Source organism: Pelecanus crispus, chromosome 1 (genome assembly GCF_030463565.1).
Source record: "Pelecanus crispus isolate bPelCri1 chromosome 1, bPelCri1.pri, whole genome shotgun sequence".
NCBI classification, from domain to species: domain Eukaryota; kingdom Metazoa; phylum Chordata; class Aves; order Pelecaniformes; family Pelecanidae; genus Pelecanus; species Pelecanus crispus.
Window position 1 is genome coordinate 100319201 of NC_134643.1, and position 24900 is coordinate 100344100.

Sequence of the window (24900 nt, forward strand, 5' to 3'; positions counted from 1 at the left end):
CCCTTGCGGTATGAAAAACTGACAAACAATTTCAAGAAACAGCAATTTACTAAGAACTAACCAATTGCTGATGGTGACTAATAAAGTTAATTGGGCAGTGGACACAGGTTTCTGTAATATGTATTACAGCTCAAAACAAATTACTGATTTACCATTTCTGTAGCTCACCATTCCTGTCTACTCACTTTCTTTTACTTGACCAGCATGAATAACAGGAAGACTCCAAATAAGTTTCAATTTGAAATTTTAGTCCTGGTTGAAATGTGGGTGAATTAAATTTTCAACTTCATTCAAACTGCATTTGAATGCTTTGGAAACAAGCCAGTTAAGGTATTTTTATCTAATTATTTGTCTACCTGTATTGATCATATTTTTATAGCCAGCTGTTATGCCACCACAGTCTCCTCACATATTTTAATTTATATGGTACCAATCAATTGAAAAGTAGGTATACCATATAGACATGTGCTCCAGCAATTATCTTTTTTGGCAAAACTGACCACTATAAATAAAGCTGTAAAAAAAGTTACTGTGCAAGATTAGAAACAAATTACATATATATATTCCATAAAGAATTAACAGGGACTACCAGCAATAGCTTCTCAATACATTTGTTTTTTTATGTGAGCATTTAGTTGCCAGGGATTGCACTTCATCATTTATTTGAATGTGGATAGATGTTCCTATGACAACTAACATTATTCAAAGATTCTTGTTACAGTGCAATATATTATATTAACAAGTTTAATATCATATTGGCAAGTTCTGGTTTTCGCTAATGTCTTTTGAAAGGCTTACAAATATGACAGATGACTGCAAACACGGAACCCCCTCCCTGATTTTCCATTTTCTGCTGCCAGGAAGGCATTGTATTCAGCAAGCCAGAGCAATCTACCTGTTACAACTCAAGAGAAATAACAAGAAAATACAGATTAAAAAAACTAGACTTGATTTTTTCTTCACTTTTTGAGAGCGCTGTAAAACTCAAAGAAAATAATTAATGATTACTTGGTACCATCTGCTAGCAATTAGATGGTGAAGTCATGACAGTTCCACAGCATATCATGAGTATGTATGATAATACAAATCCAACTTATTCTCAAATCAGCTAAGAAAAATAATAGCAAATCTCTTTTTCATAGATAACAGTTCTGCTTAACAGTATCTACTTGAACCATAAAGGTTTGACTTCTGTGGAAATAACTGACTAATCATTTCAGCCTTGTTTACTGCTTAAGCATGTTTATGATTTTCTTAAATTTATCTGAAGTTAATTCCCAAATTATCTGTGTACTGCAGATTGTACACAGCTGTTTTTTGAGTATACTCAATCTCTTTTGCAAAATCAGAGTTTTTGACTGACGACATAGAGGACATCATTATTCATAGTCCATGATTAGAAAAATGTAACTTCCAGAAAATTTTCTTGTACATATTATTTCCTATAAACTGGTTTAAAATTTATTATTGCAAAGCTACCTCTACTCCAAAACCTTCTTGCTTGCATATCTGTCAGAGTATCCACAGACAGAATGCAAAGATGGCAGAATTATTTGTCTTACTAAAATAAACATCTGTAACATTTTGATGTAGTTAGATAGCTCTAGTAAAGAGAAAGGCCTTTCCTGAAAGTTAACTTAAATTCATGTTTATTCACACCATGTTTAAGCCATTTATGGCAAATCCATATGAATTTGCGTTTTAGACATCAATGATTAGTTTTTAAAACTCAGGGAAAACTAGCATGACATTAAGGATATTATACCTGTGACCATTATAACAAGAATTTTTGTTATTGAAACATATAATCTGTGAATTGACTGTGAAGTGACTGCAAATTTTGCTTCCATAAAGATTTTAGAAGATGGCCTGAAATTAAGTGTGTCTGTGTTCACAACATTATCTCAAAATGAACTTAGTGAAAACCTACCATCAAACATAGGTGGAACTGGATTTTGTTGCATGAACTGAGCTCATTTCTTCTTGGAAGGCACATCTGTGTTGCACAACAGAGTGCAGAGCAGAAACGTACTGGGTAAATCCCTAAGCCCAGACAATGCTCCACCATTCAGAAATTCCAGCTGTCGGCAGAACTAATTATCTCCATCTCGGCATCGCTGGCACCTAACTTGGTATCTCTGCTTAAAGCCCCATTGCATTGTACAGACATGGTCAGGGATACTAAGTCTCCTGTCCAACAGGGAACTTCAGTCTCTGTCCTGGCTTGTTCCCGAGGTAATCAGAGGAGATAATTACAATTTCAAGAGAAAAAAAAGAAACAACCACCTATTATTTTTCTGTTTCCTTTGCTGGCATTAAGGGGATGGACATCATTTTAAAACTGAACTGAGAACTTTCAATGAAAGCAATACAATAACAAAAGGAGTGTATGAAACTTACCATTTTATCTCTTCTAGCAGCCAGTTTTAGTGCTTACATCTATTTCTCGCTTTCCAAAGAAAGGTAGTATGTGAAAAGAATCATGTCTTTAGAGCAATTTACAGTCTAAACATTATGAAAAAACAGACAAAGGAAGCCTAAGAAGCAAGACCTGGCTGGACAGCCAGGAACACAGTACTGTCATGTAATATAAGATCATCACAGAAAACTGTTGTGCAACAGATATAAAATTATCAGATGAGAGATTTCACCAGAGTTTTTACTCCAGTATACGGTGTGCTTTCATTACTACTCTGCATGAACAACAGGATAGAGAAGCTCTGGGTGCTGGCTGTAATTACACCTTACTGAGTTAAGTTGTTCAAATGTGTCCAAAGGCTCAGAACCATACTCACATCAAACTCTGGGCGCTCCAGCACAACTGGATTCTCAGTAATCCAGGATGGGTCTTCTGGTGTAGGGTGTAGGATTTCTTTCACTGTGGAAATAGAAAGACTTGGGATCTAAATGCTGCAGTAGCAGTGCGAGGAAGCTGTTTTGGAAGATCAACTGAAAACCCCTCCCTCAGCTCAGATTTGTGAGTAAAATCCTTTCAAAAAGTTTGCCAGAGGGACTGTGTTTCTGGAAATGCCCCCACATCCCTGACAGCAAGTACAGAGGAAAGATGAGAACAGAGGGGTGGACAGCACTCCTCCGCCACCTCTAGCAGGATCGTTGAACATTCAACAATAAACCAGGTATTTCCTTTGTGCTGCTCAAGGCCAACACTGAGCTACTAAGCTGAAGGTCATCTTGGTGCAACATGCATCATGTGAACCACGCTTCCCCTTCTATTCCTGTTAACTGCTGGAAGTATTACTAAAACTGCATACAACAAACCTCGGTGTCAAAGGAGAAAAGAGGCTGATCTAAAGGATTAAGACTCAGATACTACTGCTAATGACTTGACCTAGTTAAGATCAGAGCAAAACAAGCTACAACACAGTTGGTTTTGTTTCTTTTTAATTATTCCGAGGGCAGCTGAATAATTCACTCATCTCTGAGTTTTGTTTTATAAAACTTTAGATGCGTGGTGCACTGATGTGTAATAATTAATACCCACCGTTAGTAAGTTGAAGAGAGTTAGGGTCTAAAGACAACGAAGTGTTTTCAAGCAAGGCATTTTTCTGGAGGATTTCAGCAATATAATCTCGGAAATCACTGATGGTGTACACAACTGTTGGATTATCTTCTATGCCCATAAAGAAGTTGTCCTCCACCTTGTTGGAATGAAGGTTAATCAGGTCCCAGGTGTCATTGCTGATGGCTTTTCCATCAAAGGTAACAGCATAGCGAACTTCCACCCCACTTCAGTTGTACAAAGAGAAAGAGAAGACAGATGAGAGATGCAAGGTTTTCCAACATATAGCAAACACTATGATATTTTTCCCCCCAAGAACCTGTGTCAATACCCTTTTTTAATATAAAAATATATTGCTTTAAAAGATTCTAGATAAAAAACATTTACTTCCTTTCACACTTGTGTCTGCCTGCCTGTGCTTTCCACCACTGCAAAGTTCTCAAGGAAAAGGCTACCAGAACCTGACATGTGGTCTGGTCCCAGCCCTGTATTTCTACTTGTGAATGGTAGACAGACCACAAGCAGACCAAAATGTTGGCTTTCTGCCAGCGTTATTAGTGGGGCCACCAGCACACAGCAGCACGAGTGATGATTTTAAGATCATGCCAATGATGGGAATGGCTCTGAGGTACGAAAACAGCCTGGAAAAAACAGGCTGTATATAGTAGCAATACGCAGTAGCAAAAGGGAGCCCTGATCACTGTCACTGTGCAGTGTCAATCTGCTTGAAATAATGTCTTTAATAGCAATAAAATGCTATTTAATACAGCTTATAATTGGGAACATTTTTCTAGACTTATTTATTTATTCTTTAAAAACTGATTATCTTATTAAACTTATTTATTCTTTAAAAAAAATTTTGCATCTGTGTACAGCTTAGCTTTTTACATATTAACTCTCCTCCATTTTCTTCATTTTCTTTTCCTGAATATGTCTGCATGTCCTTTCCCACATGACAGCGTAGGTAGCAATCAGATTTACCATACACTGGGCATAAGCACAAGGGAGCTTCAGAAAATATAACATATAATATAACATATAGCTGTACACAGGGCACAGGCAAGAAAATTAAGTAATCTATGAAGTGTTAGAAAAATGTGTTCCAAAGACAGGTTTTCCTCACTCCACGCAGCTGGACTGGATTGCTAAAGTAACGGCTCTGTTCAGAGAAGTCTCTAAAGCCACAGCGCCAGATACAACAAAGACATAAAGCAAACACACTGACTAAAACCAGGAGCCTGCTGGAGTTTTGCTGCTGGCTCTATCATTGAAATGAGCCCACCATAGGCTCACCATGGGCACTGACTGTCAGCCAAGGAAATAAAAAAAGACAGCAGTAGTGAAAAGCCACAGCAAAGAAGGAATACAGTATGCTCCTCAAAAGTAACATTTAGATTTAATACAACTGTGCTGTCAGTTGCCATTAATAATTCCTAACTAATGACTACGACACCATCATCTGTCTGGAAAGGGCTAAAACATCTGGTGTTTGGAACATAACCATTGTGAATAGTTGCATGCATCTTAGCCTGCCGAAGTGCAGAGTAGTCGAGGATGGCTTTAAGTCACTATTGTTTCTGAAGAGATTTGTGTTTTCTAACCTTCCTTCTAAAATTAAAATGTTAATTCTCTGTAAAACTATTTGTGGAAACTGGTTACGCCTTTACTGAGAAATACACAGAAGAAAATAATGCAATCTAGTAAGTTAAAGGCTGCGGTTCATTTTCTGTCTTGTGAAATTCTTAAAATACCAAAGGAGGAAAATTTTGGATGCTTAACCTGCATATGTCTAACAAGAAAAAGTCCAGAGTGATCCCATCTTCTGCTAAGAGATGTCTGCAAAACTACTGCTAAGACAGGCAGCACCTCTGGGGCCTTGAAGTAGCTAAGCCAACTGCCTTTGCTGGAGAACTATGGCTTTCTTACCTACTTTAATTTCTATAATAATAATCATCCCCTATCTATTCAAGACTTTGCTGCAAAGTATAAAGACCTTGAGTCATCGTTAAGGAATTTTGTTTTCTTCATAAAAGAGAATCCTCTACACAAGTTAGCCCAGTAGCTTTCCCCAAGACTTTCCCCAAGTAGTTTTTTATGATTAGGACTTAAATAAGCAAATTAGGTTTATCCGTAATCAAAACAGAGCAGTTACTTGCAGTTTCTGGTACAACTCCCTCACATAATACTTATGCTGGATAACTGTCTTGCTCTGGAGCCAAAACTACAAATCCCCAAAAGAGTGTCCTCCAGCTAAATGTGTTTCTCCATCTGTATTATGACAATATATATTAAAAAGTTGTCTTTACCTGTCCTCCTTAGGAGAGCTGAATATAGAAACAAAACAAAACACAATAGCAACACCTGTTAAATCAATGTTATAATTTCCTTTAAGTCTTCCATCTTTTAATAAATTTGCTTTGGTATTCTACAGGGCACACAAATTTGAAAAAGCATAGAGCCAAATGGTTATAAATTGCATAGTTACTCTGCTACATAACGAACCGTTCTGCTTTTACTGAACTGAGATATTTCCTATTGATCACAAGGAATCAGCAGAGCAGAGCCAAATCATCTTGTTCCAAATAATGCAGTTAAATTGCTGTCAGTACCAACAAAATCAAGGCTCACTAATTCTACCTAGAGGGTTAGTTTACAAACACTTTTTTTGTCACGCATAGCAGAGCACAGAGCTCTGGTACTTTGCCAGAAATATCAACCTTTTATTTGTCTTCTCAAATGAATCAAGAGCTTGCAAATGTATTAGACTGCAGATACCGAGACGGAAGGTTTTGCTACCTCCCAGGCTAGAAACAGAATGCAGTCCAGGGTTCCAACCATAAAACCTTTCTCACTATAGCTGCTTTGTTACCTGCATGTATTCTAGCTATAATATTCTAGCCAATAAATTCTAAGAAACACAGCTTACAAAGTCTTAAAGAAAACACAATTTAGATTAACTCATTAACAATTTCACTAGATTCTGAAAGTTATATTCAGTCCATTCAAGAAAAATCATAATTTGTGATCCATGTACCCCAAAACTCAGACATCAGATGTTTGACGCAGGATTCCCTTTTTTGCCAAATTAACTTAAAATATCATTCCAAAGCATGAATTGATTTGAGGAAATTAGTCTTTAAAAAAAAATATTTTTAAGAAGAAAGAGAATTAAAACATTGCATATCATTTATCAAACTATTCACCCACCTTTGCTTTGACCAAAGGGAGAAAGACCTTTACGTATCTCAAACACCAACCTTTTAGAGTCATCCCATATTAACATTAAGAGTTGAAAAAAAATAATTTAAGTACACCACATTTTTCTAAAAAGGTTTCTGTGTTCTTCCTTGTTTAATACTAGGACATGTCAACAGTATTGAAGAGGTACCAGATACTAATTTTAAATCAGAAAAGATCTCTTTTAATTTTAGGGTGGAATCTTGAACAAGAATGCCTTGTCTTAAAGTCACGGCAAGCCTATCATGTGAGATCCTCTGGTGGATGCCAGGAGCAAAAAAGACATGATTACATTTACATACAGTTCTGTATTTCTATTTCAACCTCTCTACTAGAGGTACCAACATGAAAGCACTTGTCCTTTGGTTAACACATCCTAGGAACTCCCGCACACATGCCCGACATTCTTCCAAGCGTGGTGCTAGCACATAGCACCATCATACATGATCATTTTCAATCACCACATATGAATCAGTATCTTTTTACCTGTAATCCAGGACATGGATGCTTTTGTATCCAGGTAGTCCTTCAAATACACTTTTGATCTATTTTGAGGGGAAAACAAAAAAATTAACACAGATTTCCTCCACCCTACTCATTTAGTGAAAAATCATGAAGTGTTTTCAACATTTCCTAAAAATGTATCTGAGCTGTTACGTCTCATAGGAGAAAAAGAGTTAAATATTCTCTGTCTTTATGGAAGAAGAGTTTTGGTGACATTGTTTCATTATTAGAAAAGGAAAAGAAAAAGTATGAAGAACAACATCCAGCATTCCCCAAGAACTGCATAGAAATATTCAAAGGGGGGGAAATTCAAACAACCTCTGCAGAGATCTGCACTGCCCATAGCAGCCTACATTCTTTCTCTTATTTATGCAGCACAAGTCCTCCTCTGCCCAGAAGGTTTCCATTACCTCCCAAACTTCTCTGGATTAAAAAGAATTCAGGAAAATGCTTTGGACCTTAGCAACTTAAACAAGAGGAGCAGTGGCCCCCCATAGGAACAGGGACCTCAAGGAGGCACTAATGTATTGCATAGTGCAAAACATGGCTCATCTCTGCTGCCCTAAACATACAAAGGGCTCAGGAGTGACTGGCAGTGCTACTCAAAAAAGACAACTGGGGGCAGCAAAATGGTAGCACATCCAGGCCTAATTCAACACTCAACTGTATTACACAAGACAAAAACAGGAAATAGGATATTGCAGGTTGATGCCGGTTTGGGGTTGGTTTTTCGCCCTCCCAAAAGAGCCTTGCCAGTTGAGGATTATTTTTCACTCCTCAAATTCTTCTTCCCCTCCCCAATCTCCCTATTTTTAAACTGTCTCTGGTGAGACTTAAACAATCGAAGTGCTGCCGACTTTCTTTTTTTCAAGAGCTTCTTTATCCAAGCACAGAGAAAACCAGGCAAGGGATCAAAGGGGTGGAACATCCATGTGCCAGGTGGACTCTGTCCCATCTGACTTTTCTTCCACACACACACTATGGCATTGCTACTTGGCCACACAACTAGGAAAATTAAGATGTCTAGCCTACGCTAGCAACTTGTGACAGTTCTGGTGACGCTTTTTGGCTGCAGTGAAGAGTAGATCTCTTTCCCATCTGGCCCAGGATCTGGCACAGGGTTAGCCCCAGTAAAAGGGATTCAACAGAGAACCCCAACTAAATGGGACTAAGAAGGAAGCAAAGGTAGAGAAGAGATAAGCCGCATGGTGTGCTGCTGTATGGCATCCTAGATGCCTCTCCCAAGAGAAAGACAAACTCTCTGTCCCAAGAAAATGGTGGTAATAAAATTGCCATCATTATAAACAAAATAAAAAAAAAATGGAAACAATAGGGAGGGGAAAGTTAGGAGACAGCAGTATGATCGTATGTTAAATATGCATTTATATATTGATGGGCCAGTAACTTTGTAGCATACAAATTAAAACGTTAAATTTTAATTAAAATTAAATTAACTTGAAATCATGTCTTAATAAATCACGCATCTGTGTGTATATGTACATATTTATGTGTATATGCACATACATATTTTTTCTTTGAAGTAGGTGCCTAACAGTCTAAACCATGGTTCATTTCCACTGACTCCAATGGGCTTTAAGCATGCGTTTACAAACTCTTCTGTGGCTGGAGGGTTTTAAAATGTGCTCACATGCACTGCCGATCCTGGGCATAAATGAGGAGCAAGAGTAGTCTTGGCAGCCTAGATTTCAAGGAGTATCTCACTGCAGTGCATCACAATTCATTCAAAATGCCACTCCTGAGCAGAAATGATGAATGAGTTCTGCTGCTTGCGACTTCTTCCGATTTCCCCACCTGTCACCTGCTCTGTATAGACAGATTCTCTAGACTGATGCCAGAGTTTCTCTACAGTCCAAAATCTGGACACCGTGTAATCATTAAGATAACCTAAATCCCATTTCAGTCCTCAGCTTCTGTAGGAGACCCAGAGCATGCCCAGATAGGCAGATCTGATGGACTTGTACGCCTTCTGCCTGCACTCCACATTAATGCTGTGCTATATCTCAATTACTCGAGCTGCCTTCCAGCACTGCCTCAGCACAGGTTGATGGCTCTGAACTGCAGCTGATTCATGTCCTGACATTTGAGAGTGTAGGCAGGCTGGTTTGCTAGAATCTTTTTCACTCCCCAGTTTCAAACTACATTACGGAACAATTCAAACTGGACAATGAGATTAGAAAGAGCTGAAATAAACTCTACGCAGACTGGTCACTAGAGAGATGTTAAATGTATCTTTAAAATTTACGATTTTCAAGTCCTAAAACTTCAAGAACTAATGAAGTTGCATCAAGAGGCAAACAAGAATCTTATCACTTCTGTGAGCTTAAAAGCTCTACTGCAGTAACACTGACAGGGAGAGGTACTGAAAAATTCTGAAAGGATGGTAAGGCCAAAGTTAGCCCTGGTAGAAATAGGTCTTTAAAAGGACTAAAATAAGTGTAAATGTTTTTCATTTATTAATAACATCTGGCTTAGTTTCTTTGGCTAACATGAGGCAAAACAAATTAATGAAACCAGGAAGGGGGGGTGGGGGGCAGAGAGAGAGAGAGAGCAGTCCCTCAGAAAGGTCCCGGTTACAGTATGTCCCTGTTCAGGGGTTCTGCATAATTTTCTGATACTCCCAAAAGCATACTTCTACCTCTCTTGCCTGCAAAATCGATAGCAGGCTATTTCATGAGAAACACAAGAAGAAAACTAGAGTAATCAGTCTTTGGCAACTGATATGCTACACACAACGTATGGCGCACCCCTACTTCAAAGGGGCAGCATGTCAGACAAAACACAGTATTCTCATATTGGGTGAATATTTTCCAGCCTGCCTGAGGCAACAAAAGCCTAAGCTGGTTCTGCAGAGCCCATGAGAAAAAGGCAGTCCTAACACACGTGCTACATGCTACTATTGCTTTGCAAAGCCAGCGAAAAGAAAAAGGAAGTGAGGGAAGGTAATCACCTGAGAAATGAATTGTTCAGAGAGCAGTTGACGCTTCACAGCAGCTGGGTCATTCAGCTCCTCACTGTACTTTTCACCAACAATCAAAATGCTGAATTCAATCATCTGCTCAGTTACAGGTCTCACTAGCTTTTCATCCTGCTTCTTTATCTCATTATTGATCTGGAAGGGAAGGAAGAAGGGAGAAAACAAGAGGTGATTTAATGCCTTTTTTTGTTGTTGTTTTGCCCTTTGTTTTTTTCCCAAGAAATAAATCCTCGTTACTCACCATAGACCAGATTCCTACCTATCTTGGATTTACTCCATGTAAAAATCATCCCCAGATATATATATATATATGTACATATGGTCTGCCATCTGTCAACGGCACACTACACTCCTAAGCTTAGGTCCAAACATCCTTCTTATGTGGGCCAGGAACTTCTCCAGCCGCTGCAGGCCTGGAGGTTTCTCTGGCTCGTGATGGAGCAGAAAACCTGAGCCCTCTCCATAAGTGCTGTGGGGACAGGAACAACTTCAGGACACCACGGGTGGGCCACACTGATGGTCACGGACAGACTTAATGATATGTGCAAACTGCAGTCCAAAGCACAGCATGCTCACTTGATCCATCAGCATGCCTCTTTGCCTTGCACTATAACGGCATGCTCATGAAGCCTCAGGGACAGAGGCGGCAACAAACAAGGCAGTCTACTAAGCAAGACATTTTTTTTAAGAATTCTTGTATGGCAGGTAATTCTATTTTCCATTTGCACATCTTTACTGTAGTGCAAGTCTATCTAGTTGACCTCAGCTACAAACAGAAACCTAGCTGTGTGGGATGTTCATGAGGCAATTTAAAGTGCAACTATGGATACATCAACAGCTCACATGAGCCCAGTCAGCAATAGGCTGATTTACCCCAAATTTACCCATTTATCACAAGGCTCCTACTTAGTATTCCACCTGGAAGACGAGTTACCTTTGCCAAGTTCTAAATTCAGAACAACACCCTGTGTGTTGTTCAGCCTCAGTAAGTGAAGGATGCCCCCCAATATACAATGGGCATTGGGAGATCTGTGGGGGCCTGGGCCAAGCTAAAGTGGTGGGCTTCAACCGATAGGTCTGCAGTTGCCCAAGGAACCCTGCAGCAGTGTAGCTATCATGGCTGCAACAGGCAGCAGTGAATTCCAAATTTTAATCTAATTTGATTGACTGAGCAACACAGGAAGAACACTTTCTGCTTCGTTCCTTCGTATTTCACAACCAGTATACTGTTCCTTGTGGTATACTGAAAGACATGAGAAAAACCAGATCTTGTTTCATGGTTTCGTTCTAAAAAAAACCATGGGATTTGTGGGGGAGAGGAGGGAAGGCTGGCTTAAGTTAACTTTAGCCAAATATCCAAATGTTTTTGGCCATTTACATGCAGTTGTTTTTTCCCCGTTAAAAAGGAAAAAAGAGCGCCAACAAAACAGACCTTTCCAGCAAAACTGCAGCCTGTGTTATGTATGGTGCAGGAAATGGAAAAGCTTTTCTCCAGAAAGCTTAGCTGCCACCAGTGAGCAACTCTTACATTGTTTAGGGACCCTGTAAAAATTTTTAGTTAAATTCTCTGCCTCTCTCCATCCCTTTTTGACTGGATAACTTTGTTAAGGACCAGAATGACTGGTACACTACACAAAGCTAGCTAGCATTTGAGAGATACATACTTAGCAGGCATATATGTGCTGCTACTATATGGCTGTTTGCAACTCCATGTAGTTTCAATCATTTATCAGTCCCCCAAAACCAAAAGTACAGTCAACATACGAATGCAGAAGATGAGCTTTGCTCGCTCTTGGTCTTGTAATCTGCAATGCATTTTGGCTGCACAAAGCAATGATGAGGTGTGATGTAACTGTATAGAGTGAAAACACTGTAGCAGCAACAATCTAATTCTGGTTTCTTTCTGATTTACTGAGTGGTCCTATTCTCTGCTCAGGCAGAAATACTTCAGGCAGTTCTGTTTCAAAAAAGAATAATGGTGTACATGGGACCAAACCACAAGTGTTCTTGGTATATAATATAAAGTCAGACCCTGGACTTGAGTCAGAAGCTGTCTGCCTGTTTCATATTCAGTATTTATTCTTGGAAGCGCAATACCAGAGCTCCAGTCAGCCCTGAAAGCTCTAGAAGAAAGTACAGTTTGGACCAGCTTTGTTTCATGGCCATACTAGGTTACAGAACAGAACAGTGCACAGTTAAACCCAGTACCATAAATCAGCTTCTACTTATATGCAGCGCGTGCAACTTTGCAAGCTTCTCAGTAAATCCAGTGAGAGTTTCACATGTATAAGAAAATGAAAGCCAGCTGATTCATACCACTGGTTTGCAAAATTTTCTTCAGTCATGTAGGCCAATGAATACTGCAGTTGGAATCTAAAGTTTGGGCTTAAATTTTAATCCAGAGGAGCTGCTTCCTGGGAGCAAATCCTTCCCTGGGACCTATGTGGTGGTCAGTACTTCTGAAAGCCGGCTCACTTTTACAGTTTTAAGTACTTGATGGAGACTTCTCTGAGTCAGGAGTTTTGTTTTGATATCAAGGTAAGGCTGACAGTAAGATGATAAATATAAGTTCATCTATGTCAGCAGAGGAAAAGGAGCAGAGAATCAGAAGGAATCTTCAAGGCTATCCAGGTCACCTCTCTGCTGCCCTTGCCAATTACCACATGGACCCTTGAAACATTACTAGAGCAATTTAAGGTGTATTGTGTTTCCATAGGAATAATAATGCTCCACATTCTTGGAGCTTTCAAGAGCCCTAGGCATTCCCTGTCTAGTCCTGTGTCACTAGCAAAATCCTCACCTGACAGCTCAATGGATCCATTCTCTCTCACTGTGGGGGAAGCGGCATTGCAAAGCCTCTGCAAATGAAAAAATACCTACCTAGGAAATTATTTTAAAACTTTCTAAAGTTCATGCCCTGTTTTTATGAAATCTTAATTTGTGTTAACACACTATGATAACAACACCTTTAAGTACTATGAAATGCAAATGACCACAAACAATATTATTTAGGAAAGGCAACAGAATGCTGAACTAAATGAAAAAACCCACTCACAGTAGTGTCTGCATCTTTGATCTCGTGGATGGTACCACCCGCAGGACTCTCAACGGAGATCTCATGAGGGGGAGGAACATTGGCAGCTGCATCTGAGTTTGAAAGAGAGCAGTATTATTTTGCTTGGGTGTTTTTTTACACCCATGTACATGTAGATACACACAGGAGCAGTTCAGCAAGCATAAGCCAAGAGTAAAATTTGATTCCTGTTCCCATCATCATGACAGAAACAACACAGGAAACACCTGAAGAGCCTGAGGAAAAGTATCAAATACGCTAATCAGAACAAAATGCCAATGTTCTGTCTAAGCAGATGTATTTTGGGGAACATTTAGTTAAGTGCAGTAAAAGGTGCACAGAACTAATATACCGAGTAGGATTTTTGTGATTCATATAATAACAAAATAATGCCAGCATATAACATGATCTCCAGATCACAAACAGCATGATTTGGAGATGGAAAAATTCACACCTCTTTTTGAAATCCAAACACCATTGAATTTCTCAGTTTTCTAGTAATTCAGAATCAGCCTTGACAAGAATTAGATGAAAACTGACCTCTCAATGTGGTAACATCAGCATCCGAAGCTGGAGTTGGAGTCCCACTACTGCTAAATAAAAGCAAGATCAGAAATTGAAGTTGGACATGGTGAGATCGACTTACTAGTTTTTGATTTATCTGTGATTCTGCTGCAGCAAAAAACATGTTTGCAGAAGAGATTTGTCACGGTACTACTTTGCTGATAACATTGTAAAAATTAGGCTTTGCAATATTTCAGTTATCTTTTGCAACTTAGATATGGGTTCACTTGCATCACACAACACATCATGTACCTCTCTGGGCTGCTAACATCGTTATATTCCACCTGACTTGGAGCCCCCCTGAAAAATTTATTTTGCCTTCTAGTGGTTCTGTAAAGGAAGCAAATGCAAAGACCCGAGGTAAAACACAAAGATAACCTGTAATATTCTATAAAACACTCCGTTTTTAAAATACTCGCCAGTACACTAAACATCATAACTGTACTGAAATCACTGCAAGAAGATGGGTTCTTCTCATCATGACTTTTACCCTGCTTATTTGGAAATTTCAAAAGGCGTCAGTTTCCAAATCCAATTATTGCATTTATACACACACAAAATAACTCTAGGCAGGATATGAAAAAGAAAAACATTTCAGATAAAAATCAGATGAAGACTGTCACCCTGAAGAAAAACTACATGGCTCTTACAGTAAACCCAAGCTCCTTGGGGCCATTTCTGTAAGCCCTGAGCCACTGTCAAGTTACCAAGAGTGGGAGACACGCTCTGACAGAAACAAGTCTTTCCTGAATGAATTAAAAATTATTTTTCAGGTTTGTCATATTTTTAATATATACAGCCCAATCTGTAAGATTGGAAGTTTAAGTGCTGGAAAGAAACTGGACTTCAGAAAATTATTGAAGTTCATTGCATTGAGATATTTCTCTCACTTCTAAAGGAACTACTTTTTTACTGGTGGTCATACGTGTGCCATAAAATAAGCAGTGCAGGAAGGAGTCTTCACTGTAATATATGCAAGTGCTGATACTATGTGAGCCACGCTTCCTAGCCTTGCCAGGTCTGATTTTTGATTAACATACTAGATTACTGGTCTTGCAGTCTGTCCTCAATCAAAACTCCAGTCAAAGTTGATGGATATTTTGCCTCCTTCAGGACATATAATCAGTGTCTGTATCACTCCAGAAATCAATCAAAGGCTTCCAGCACCAGCCAGACAACCAGACCCAAAGTTACATACTAAAGACACCGGGGCACAAGCATATGATCAAACACATGATAGTTTCACCGAGTTAACATCTCAAACTCTGTTTCTCCCCCTGCCTCTCACAGACACGTAACACTTGCCAATAAACAGACCTGAAGACAACTCTGATTAATTTTCTATCTAAGCCAAGAATCTTCTCCCCACCCTTTCTCAGGAGGCACAGGCTAAAGCTAGTTCTGCGCATAATGATTAAAGTATAGTAAGTTCAGGGAATGTTAAACTGACAGGGTGAGATCTACATAACAATTACAAAATTTTAACGAAAAATAAAATAATCTCCAGATGAACAAAGCAGAAAATACTTGCTCAAGAGTTTAAAGACAACTTTGACGTATTTTCCTGAACAACTAAAGCCGATGAGCTATATGCAAGCTTTGAAATATACAGTTATTTGTGTCTGCTTCCATCTCGTGGACACTGCTACCTGTTTTCAGCCAACACAGAGCAAGGTAACGTTCTAACAATTCTTTGAAAACCTCAGTAAATCTTGGAATGATTTCCAAGACTGGAAAGCCAAATTTTACTACCAAGTATAATTTAGACAAGATATCCTCTCTTATCCTCTCTGCCATTGCCATCACACATATAAAGAGTCACAAGTAACTCGTTCAAAAAACATCAACTTCTTTCTGCTAAACACCCCCTCCAGCCCCAAATCCCACATAAAAAGGATTGAGATTTTCTTAAGAATGCTGGTTATATTTTGGAGGGATTTAGTTTCCTTACTTGTTTATCATCTTAGAACTGAAATAAAAACTATTGCTAAATTATTAATTGGTCAGATGAAATATTTTCCAATTAAATTCACCTAACTCCAAGGATGCATTACTCTTACCAATTTCAATAGGCATTAGATTACATCTGTACCAGAGTCTCACCAGTAAATAAAGCATTTTAGTGCATCATATTCATAGAATCATAGAATGCTTTGGGTTGGAAGGGACCTTTAGAGGTCATCTAGCCCAACCCCCCTGCAGTGAGCAGGGACAGCTTTAACTACATCAGGTTGCTCAGAGCCCCATCCAACCTGACCTTGAATGTTTCTAGGGATGGGGCCTCCACTACCTCTCTGGGCAACCTGTTCCAGTGCTTCACCACCCTCATTATAAAAAATTTCTTTCTTATGTCTAGTCTAAATCTATTCTTCTTTAGTTTAAATCCATTATTCCTTGTCCTGTCACAACAGACCTTGCTAAAAAGATTGTTCCCATCTTTCCTATAGGCCCCCTTTAAGTACTGAAAGGCTGCAATAAGGTCTCCTTGCAGCCTTCTCCTCTCCAGGCTGAACAACCCCAACTCTCTCAGCCTTTCTTCATGGGAAAGGTGCTCCAGCCCTCAGATCATTTTTGTGGCCCTCCTCTGGACCCACTCCAACAGGTCCATGTCCGTCTTGTGCTGAGGGCCCCAGAGCTGGACTCAGTACTCCAGGGGAGGTCTCACCACAGCAGAGCAGAGGGGCAGAATCACCTCCCTTGACCTGCTGGCCACGCTGCTTTTGATGCAGCCCAGGATTCGGTTGGCTTTCTGGGCTGCAAGTGCACATTGCTGGCTCATGTCCAGCTTTTCATCCACCAGTACCCCCAAGTCCTTCTCGGCAGGGCTGCTCTCAATCCCTTCATCCCCCAGCCTGTATTGATATCGGGGGTTGCCCTGTCCCAGGTGCAGGACCTTGCACTTGGCCTTGTTGAACATCATGAGGTTCACACAGGCCCACCTCTCCAGCTTGTCCAGGTCCCTCTGGATGACATCTCATCCTTCTGGTGTGTCAACTGCACCACTCAGCTTGGCGTCATCTGCAAACTTGCTGAGGGTGCGCTTGATCCCACTGTCTGTGTCATTGATGAAGATGTTAAACAGCACTGGTCTCAGTATGGACCCCTGAGGGACTCCACTTGTCACCGGTCTCCATGTGGACATCGAGCTATTGACCACGACCCTCTGGATGCGACCATCCAGCCAATTCCTTATCCACCAAACAGTCCACCCATCAAACCCGTATCTTTGTAATTTAGAGAGAAGGATGTTGTGGGGGACTGTGTTGAAGGCTTTACAGAAGTCCAAGTAGATGACATCCATTGCTTTTCCCTTGTCCACTGATGCAGTCACTCCTTCATAGAAAGCCACTAGGTTGGTCAGGCAGGACTTGCCCTTGGTGAATCTGTGCTGGCTGTCTTGAATCACCTCCCTGTCCTCCATGTGCTTGAGCATAGCTTCTAGGAGGATCTGTTCCATGATCTTCCCAGGCACAGAGGTGAGGCTGACAGGTCAGTAGTTCCCAGGGTCCTCCTTTCTTCCCTTTTTAAAAATGGGCACAACATTCCCCTTCTTCCAGTCAGCAGGGACTTCACCTGACTGCCATGACTTTTCAAATACCATGAAGAGTGGCTTGGCAACTACATCAGCCAATTCCTTCAGGACTCTGGGATGCATCTCATCGGGTCCCACAGACCTGTGTACATTGAGGTTCCTCAGGTGGTCTCGAACCTGATCTTCCCTTACAGTGGGAGGGGCTTTACCCCCCTGCTCCCCATCTTTTGGTCCATCGATTCGGGAGGGGTGAGGAGAGAGGTTGCTGGTGAAGACCGAGGCAAAGAAGTTGTTGAGTACCTCAGCCTTCTCCTCGTCCGTTGATACAAGGTCACCATTCTTGTTCATCGGGGGGGTACACTTTCTTTAACCTTCCTTTTGTGGCTGACATACCTGTAGAAGCCCTTCTTGTTATTCTTTACATCCCTTGCCAAATTCAGCTCCATCCTCACCTTGGCCTTCCTGGCCCCCTCCCTACACAACCGGGCAGTTTCCCTGTACTCCTCCCAGGACACCTGTCCCTGCTTCCACTGCCTGTGCAGTTCCCTCTTACTCTTCAGTTTGACCAGCAGGTCTTGACTCAACCATGCTGGTCTCCTCCTTTCCTTGCCCAATTTCTTACACTTGGGGACTGAGAGCTCTTGTGCTCTATGGAAGGTGTCCTTAAAGATCTGCCAACTTTGTTCCGTTCCCCTGTCCCTGAGGACCGTCTCCCAGGGGGTCCTTCTGACTAACTCTTTGAAGAGCTGGAAGTTTGCTTTTCTAAAATCTGACTGTACTCCTCGCTTTTTCCATGTCCCTCAGGAGTGTGAACTCCACCAAAGCATGATCACTGCAGCCCAGGCTGCCTCTAGTCTTGACATCACCAATGAGCTCACTTGCATTGGTGACCATCAGGTCCAGTATCATGTAGTATCCAGTACCCCCTCGGGTAGGGGTGTCTATTACCTGGCTTAGGAAGTTGTCATCTATGCATTCCAGGAATCTCCTGGATTGCCTACAGCTCACCGTGTTGCTTTTCCAGCAAATGTCGGGGTGGTTGAAGTCCCCCAGCAGGACGAGAGTCTGCAAGTGTGAAGCCTCCCAGAGCTGGAGGAAGAAGGCTTCGTCAGCAGTCTCCCCTTGATCAGGCGGCCTGCAGTAGACACCAACCACAAAGTTCCCTTTGTTGCCTCTGTCTCCAATTCTTACCCATAAGCTTTCGACCTGCTCATGGCTATTTCTTCAGGGACAGCTCTTCACACTGTATTGATTTCTTTACATAGAGGGCAACACCTCTGCCCCTCCTTCCTCGCCTGTCCCTTCTGAACAGCCTGTAGCCATTGACAGCCACATTCCAGTTGTGGGATTCGTCCCACCAAGTTTCGGTTATGGCAATCAGGTTGTAGCCGTCTAGTAGCACAGCAGCTTCCAACTCCTCCTCCCCATGCTGTGTGCATTCATGTAGAGGCATTTCATCTGGGCTCTTGGCCGTGTCACCTTCTTAGTGGAACATCCCTTGTTTCTCTTCGGGTGTTTCATGAAGGTTTCCTTGTGAGCTCTAACTATCTCAGGAGCCCCCAGCTCATCTCCGCAAAACTTCAACTGTGCTGCAGCATCCCCATCATGCCTCTGGGCAACAGGTTGAGGGCTCACAGTAGCACCCCGTCCCTCTAACCATTGCATACCATCCCACAGCTTGTCACAGGCAAGCCTGGTATGTTCCCCCTGCCACTTCATATCTAGTTTAAAGCCCTGTCAATGAGCCCTGCAAGCTCCTGAGCAAAGACCTTCTTTCCCCTTTGAGAAAGGTGGCTCCCATTTGATGCCAGCAAGCCTGGTGCCATGTAGGCCATCCCATTGTCAAAAAACCCAAAGTTGTGATGGTGGCACCAGCCACGGAGCCATGTATTAAGAAATTGGATCCGCCTGTTCCTTCCAATGTCACCTCCCACAACTGGAAGGAGGGAGGAAGAGATAACCTGTGCCCCCAGTTCCCTCACTAACTGTCCCAAGGCCCTGAAGTCTCTTTTAGTCACCCTTGGGCTGTGCACTGCAACTTCATCACCACCCACGTGGAAGAGCAGTAAGGGGTAGTAGTCTGAGGGCCATACCAGGCTGGGAAGTCTCCTGGTGATATCTCTGACCCGGGCTCCTGGCAGGCAGCAGACTTCCCTATGAGGAGGGTCCACCCGGCATATTGGACCCTCTGTTCCCCTCAGGAGGGAGTGAGTCTCCTACAACTATGACACATTTAATGATGGTATGTTCAGAAGCAACTATGATTCTACTTTTCAGGAGAGGTGAAACAATCTGGGATTTTACTTATTACAAACTGTTTAGTGTAGCTAAGGTCAGAATAAAAAACGCAAAAAAAGCAAAGTAATGTGCTGTGAAACAACCCTGCTACAGGATTTGTAACCTTCTCTTCAGCTGAAGTCCTCAAACCCGTACATAAACAATAGCTAAGCCTTGTATCAACCCCCTTTTCTTGAGAGGGGGACAGCAAGAAACGTGATTTGCTTTGGTAGAATAATCTGGGCTCTGAGCTCAACCTGAGACTCGCAGGATTTGATCCAGCTGCTCACAGGTCAGTGCCCGCTATACTTCGAGGGGCCTCCAGGCACTCCTGACCTCCAGCTGCTGCTCCAAAAGGCACTGGTCGCCCACAGATCCCACATCATACCTGTCAGCCTTCTGCAGATGTGTACTGTAACTTAGGGCATCTCGAAAAGACCTAAAAGGCTATCTGACCAACTGAATTGCGGACTCAGTTTTGTGGTGGGTTAGCCTTGGCTAAAGGCCAAATGCCCACCCAGCCACTCTCTCGCTCTTCCTTCTCAATGAGACAGGGGAGAAAATAAGATTTAAAAGTTCGTGGGCTGAGATAAAGACAGGAAGATTGCTTAACCAATTACCTCCACAGGCAAAACAGACTCACCTTGGGGAAAATTAAATTAATTTATTGCATATAAATAGATTTGAGTAGCGAGAAACAAACACTAAAACACCACCTTTCCTCCGCCCTTTCCCAGGCTCAGCTTCACTCCTGACTCGTCTACCCGGTGTGGGCTCTGCGGGGGCAGCAGTTCCTTCAGGAAATGTCTACCTGCTCCAGCATGAGTCCTCCGCAGGCTGCAGGGAATACCTGCTCTGCCATGGAGCGCCTCCCGCCCCTCCTCCTCCGCCTTCAGCTTTGGTGTTCTCTATGCCGCCATTTCTCATTCTTTCTGTTCCCTCCTCTTCTCCCTGTGCAGCGTTTTTGCCCTTTCTTAAATATGTTTTCCCTGAGGTGCCAGCAGCTCGGCTGCGGGGCTCAGCCATGCCCTGCGGCGGGGCGGCTGGAACCGGCTGGAGCCGGCTGGAGCCGGCTGGAACCGGCTGTGTCCGGCTCAGGGCAGCCCCGGCCACTCCACACAGGGGCCGCCTGCAGCCCCCGCTGCCAGCGCCTGGGCACCCGCGCCCAGTGCTGCCAGATCAATTTTAACTAAGTTGGTTGAGTTTTTAAAGGAAAAGTCCTCAAAGTAGGCAAGAAAAAACAAGGAGAATGCTATGGTATCAATCACACTTTCAAAAGGGGAGCAGTGTGCACATGGAAAAGCCTAAAATTAGTTCTCTAGAGTACGGTACCGCTTCTAGATTGGATTACTGGTTATAGACGTTCAAAATAAAATTCTCCAATTTTTCGAAGGTCCCGGAGCACCGTCACTGACTCAAATGAGCGGCAGCTCTCCATCCAACAAGGTGCTTTGGTAATTAACGTCAACGTAGGCAGCGGGCTAGCCACGGGGCAGCAACCACAGGCCACAGCGGGCCATGGGGCCACCGTCAGAGCGCTGAAAAGCAAGGTGAGAATAAGGCCGCTGCCATTTACAGCATAGCAAACCCATCACCTTAAGCAGTAACAGGCTTGGCAAGGCCGGGTAATACATTCTTACTAGTACCGAGGGGCTTTTAAATACAAGCCCCCAAGAGCTAACCAATTTTCTGACAAAATTCTGGCTCGCAGCTGGCTGAAAATTAAAAGTCAAGGGCTTAAATAACACCTAGTAAAACCCTGATCAATCTAACCAAGCAAGACCAGTCAAGTACTGAATTTGGTCAAATTAACAGTTACCACTTTTTCTCAGGAAGATAAAAATACTGTTTCAGGAAACTCTGCTGTAACCTACCTCACTTTATGCACAATATTGTTTTTTCATTGCTTTACCAGAACGGTGAGGTTTGCTTTCTTTTCGCATCCATTTCTTTTTGCCTTCTACTTCCCCTTAACTTTTTAATTTTTCGAATGCCCACTTTATTAATATCCTAAAAAAGCAGCAATAGTACTAGGTATCTAAGGAAGCCACTCAAAATGCACATGACAATGCATATATTGATTTGCCTGAACACACTGCTGTTCAAGGTAAACACAGATTCAAATTCCCCTTCAGTCACACCATTTAAAATATTGGGGATTTTTTTTTTTTCCCCCAGGATTAATCCAGGGCCCAGGCTTTATTTTTAACTATACCTACAAAAGCAAGCCACTCCAGGTGGAGGGACTATATTCCAGCAAGAGCTTATTGTGAATTTGAGACACATACATATGAAATGTAATTTCTATTGTCCTACCTGCATGAGTGATGCCCTGGACCACCTTGGCTGAGCAGTAAGCAAAATATAAAAACATACACATATGTATGGAATGGCAGGGAGGAATATGCACAAGCAGATGTCTAAGTAGCAGAACGTACAACACTGCACTGTGTTTCCTTGGCAGAAACAACCAGTTTCAGATCACACAGCTCTGTTAGAGACCTGGATCCAGGCAGGTGTAAGACAAGACCCATAAGGGCCTCAGAAGTTGATCTGAAGCACACTGCTGATAGACAGCCTATAACGTATTAATACAGCAAACACAGCTCACAAATACAGCCTGTATTCCCCTTTTTCAAACCCCATGGTAAGAACTTCTGTGTGACATCAGTCATGTCAGGAAAAGACTCAATAGGTTCCAGTCCACGAAAGCACAGGGTGTCCCATTGACTCATAGGCAACTGCAGAGCCTAAACAAGTTCTTTATGTGCAACCATACTGTGTTACTAAGGAGAAATACCACTCTAGACCTGTCAAATGGGGCATCAGTGATACCATTTCACACACACAACCCTCCCCATGAAACATAGGTATTAGTTACATTTTTCTCTACATTGCTTCTCAAGGTTTAACACAAACTCAGCTCTGTAGTTGAAGAAGGTAACATCTTCAGATTTGTATCACACACTCTGGACATCCAGCAGATTTTTTTATCAATTTGAATGTCCTAAAGTTTAATTTGCTGTGTCAAGCATTTATTTTTCTTAAACATTATTATTTTAATGCTCATATTGCACAAAGAAGGGAAAATAATTTTATGGTCTGATTTTGTCCTTTTTAAATATTTTAATCACATGTCGAACTAAGTAAGCATGCGATTTCAGAAGTATTTTTATCCAAGTACAGAATGCAAGACTGAGCCTTGTATTCAGATTCTTTTCCTTTTATTGTACTTGCATTTATCTTAATTTTCATTAGGTAGTTCTTGAATTTTTGACCTCTTTTGGTTTTAATTAAAGCACGACAAACCTTACAAATTTGCTACCTGGCAGTAAGGAGCACAAAAGAAAATACGCAACTGAAAAGGAACAGTGTGGAACTCTTCACCTGGGGTAAAGCTGTGCAGATGCTCAAAAATTTCTGAGACAAGCAATATCATTGCCAAGTCCACATGCAGACAGTAAAGGAGCTCAGGTATGTTTTTATCTCACTGCAGGCAGAACTGCTGAACTGTTGAAATGATCCCATTGTGGAAGACAAACTTTTTTTCATGAAGCACATTTAGATAAACGGTACAAAATCTGAGTTGATACATCATCAGCCATTGCTGCCACCAATGATGAAATATGGATCCTAAATTTGCCAACGTATTTCAAAGCAGAGAACACGGACAGGACAAAGGAGGTCTGCATATGATTTATTGTGACTAATTTCAGTGAGTCCAGAATCACCAAGCACCACTCAGAAAGGATACATGCTTCTATTTATTTCATTTGACATTAATAGCCACTTCTGAAGAAGTGAAAAAGTAGCGCATCATGATTAATCCTTTTCAACTATCCCATACTCCTTATCTTTTCTTCAGTATGTTATTGTGCATACAACATTCAAGCAAGGCTCTGACATAAAAGCTATACTTTTCTATTGCAACAATTTTGTGCTACTCCTTCGCCTTCAGTTGATTCTCAAGATCTGACTTTTGACGCCCCCAGGAATTAGACAAAAACGCCTATCCTACTGTCACGAGACATGCTCCAAAATTAAGAGAGCAAAATTCCTTATGCAAAGTCCCAATAACCTACTGAATATAAAGCAATTATTAAAAGTCTTTAGCTGATGTAGTTCTCCCACACTTCCCACTGGGGCAAAACTCCACAATGTCCACTGGGCTGCCCTATACACATCTGGATTACGTCCCATATATTGCTTTCCCTATGAGGTTTTCTTCTCAGTCGTACTCAGTTTAATCCCTCCTTTCCAGGCTAGCTGAGCATTTAACCTACGTGAATGCATGCGCTAGCCTTATGGGAACAAACTTTCATCCTGCTGTTACGCAATTGTCAGTAATGCTGGATTGTGAGTTATTCTGGGAAGTAAATTACACAAATACAAGCCACCTTTCTGTAGGCTACATTAAAAATATCCTAGCATTTAACTAGCTGAAACGAGCTTTTTCCAGCTAGATAGAGACACTGTATTGACATCTAGGTAGGATTATGAGATGTATTAAATGATTTAAATCACAGCTCAATTCTACAGCTGCTTATAGCTTTCAGCACCTTTTTGCCTTAATCTAGAAAGGTAGTGTAGTTAAAATGACCAACAGATATCCAGAGTCTCTCTTCTGTTCCAGATCAGACTCAATTAAGGAAATGGCCCCCCAGCTGTTTCACAGAAAAAACAGATTGGTCAAAGCTCATAAAAAGAAAACACTCTTTTAGTTTCTTGTGCCTGGGCTATGCTCTAGAAAATGAACCCACTACAAAAATTCCTATGTTCGTATCAGTGGGAAAACAGACTGAGAAATATGCCTCGTGCTAGGCCTCCAAACTGAAATGACTGCTTCTGCAGAGGAGTCAGAGAAACTGCAGGTCCCCAGAGGACAAGTCAGAGCACCTCTCTCAGAGCCCTGCTTCGAGGCACCCTCTGGAGAAGCCTGTCCTTCCCTGGCAATGTGGGAGCCTCACCTGAACATCTCAGCTAGATACCTAAAGCTGGTGCTTTAGGATAGCCCTGCCATCCCTTGAGACCTGAGACCAGGTTAATTCCCCATTCTGACACAGATGGCACAGCTAGGTGGCAATACAGCCATGCTCAAATCATTGCATTGCCCTGCACTGGACCAGCCTCTCTCTGCACATGTGGGTCAGCAGAGGACTACAGCACTGCCTAGGAAATGGCAGAGGCACGCTCACACC

The 24900-nt window shown here is 41.7% G+C and overlaps 1 protein-coding gene across 1 annotated transcript in view; it reads right to left on the minus strand.

Moving 5' to 3' along the window:
• The window catches only part of IMPG2 (interphotoreceptor matrix proteoglycan 2), a 64784-nt gene that overhangs the window by 12518 nt on the left and 27366 nt on the right, over positions 1-24900 (minus strand). The window contains exons 6-12 of the mRNA XM_075709178.1: positions 14146-14223; positions 13870-13922; positions 13312-13403; positions 10230-10391; positions 7244-7302; positions 3503-3747; positions 2796-2878 (exon numbers count right to left, since the gene is read on the minus strand). Coding sequence (XP_075565293.1) covers positions 2796-2878; positions 3503-3747; positions 7244-7302; positions 10230-10391; positions 13312-13403; positions 13870-13922; positions 14146-14223 — 772 coding nt within the window. The remainder of the gene's footprint in view (positions 1-2795; positions 2879-3502; positions 3748-7243; positions 7303-10229; positions 10392-13311; positions 13404-13869; positions 13923-14145; positions 14224-24900) is intronic.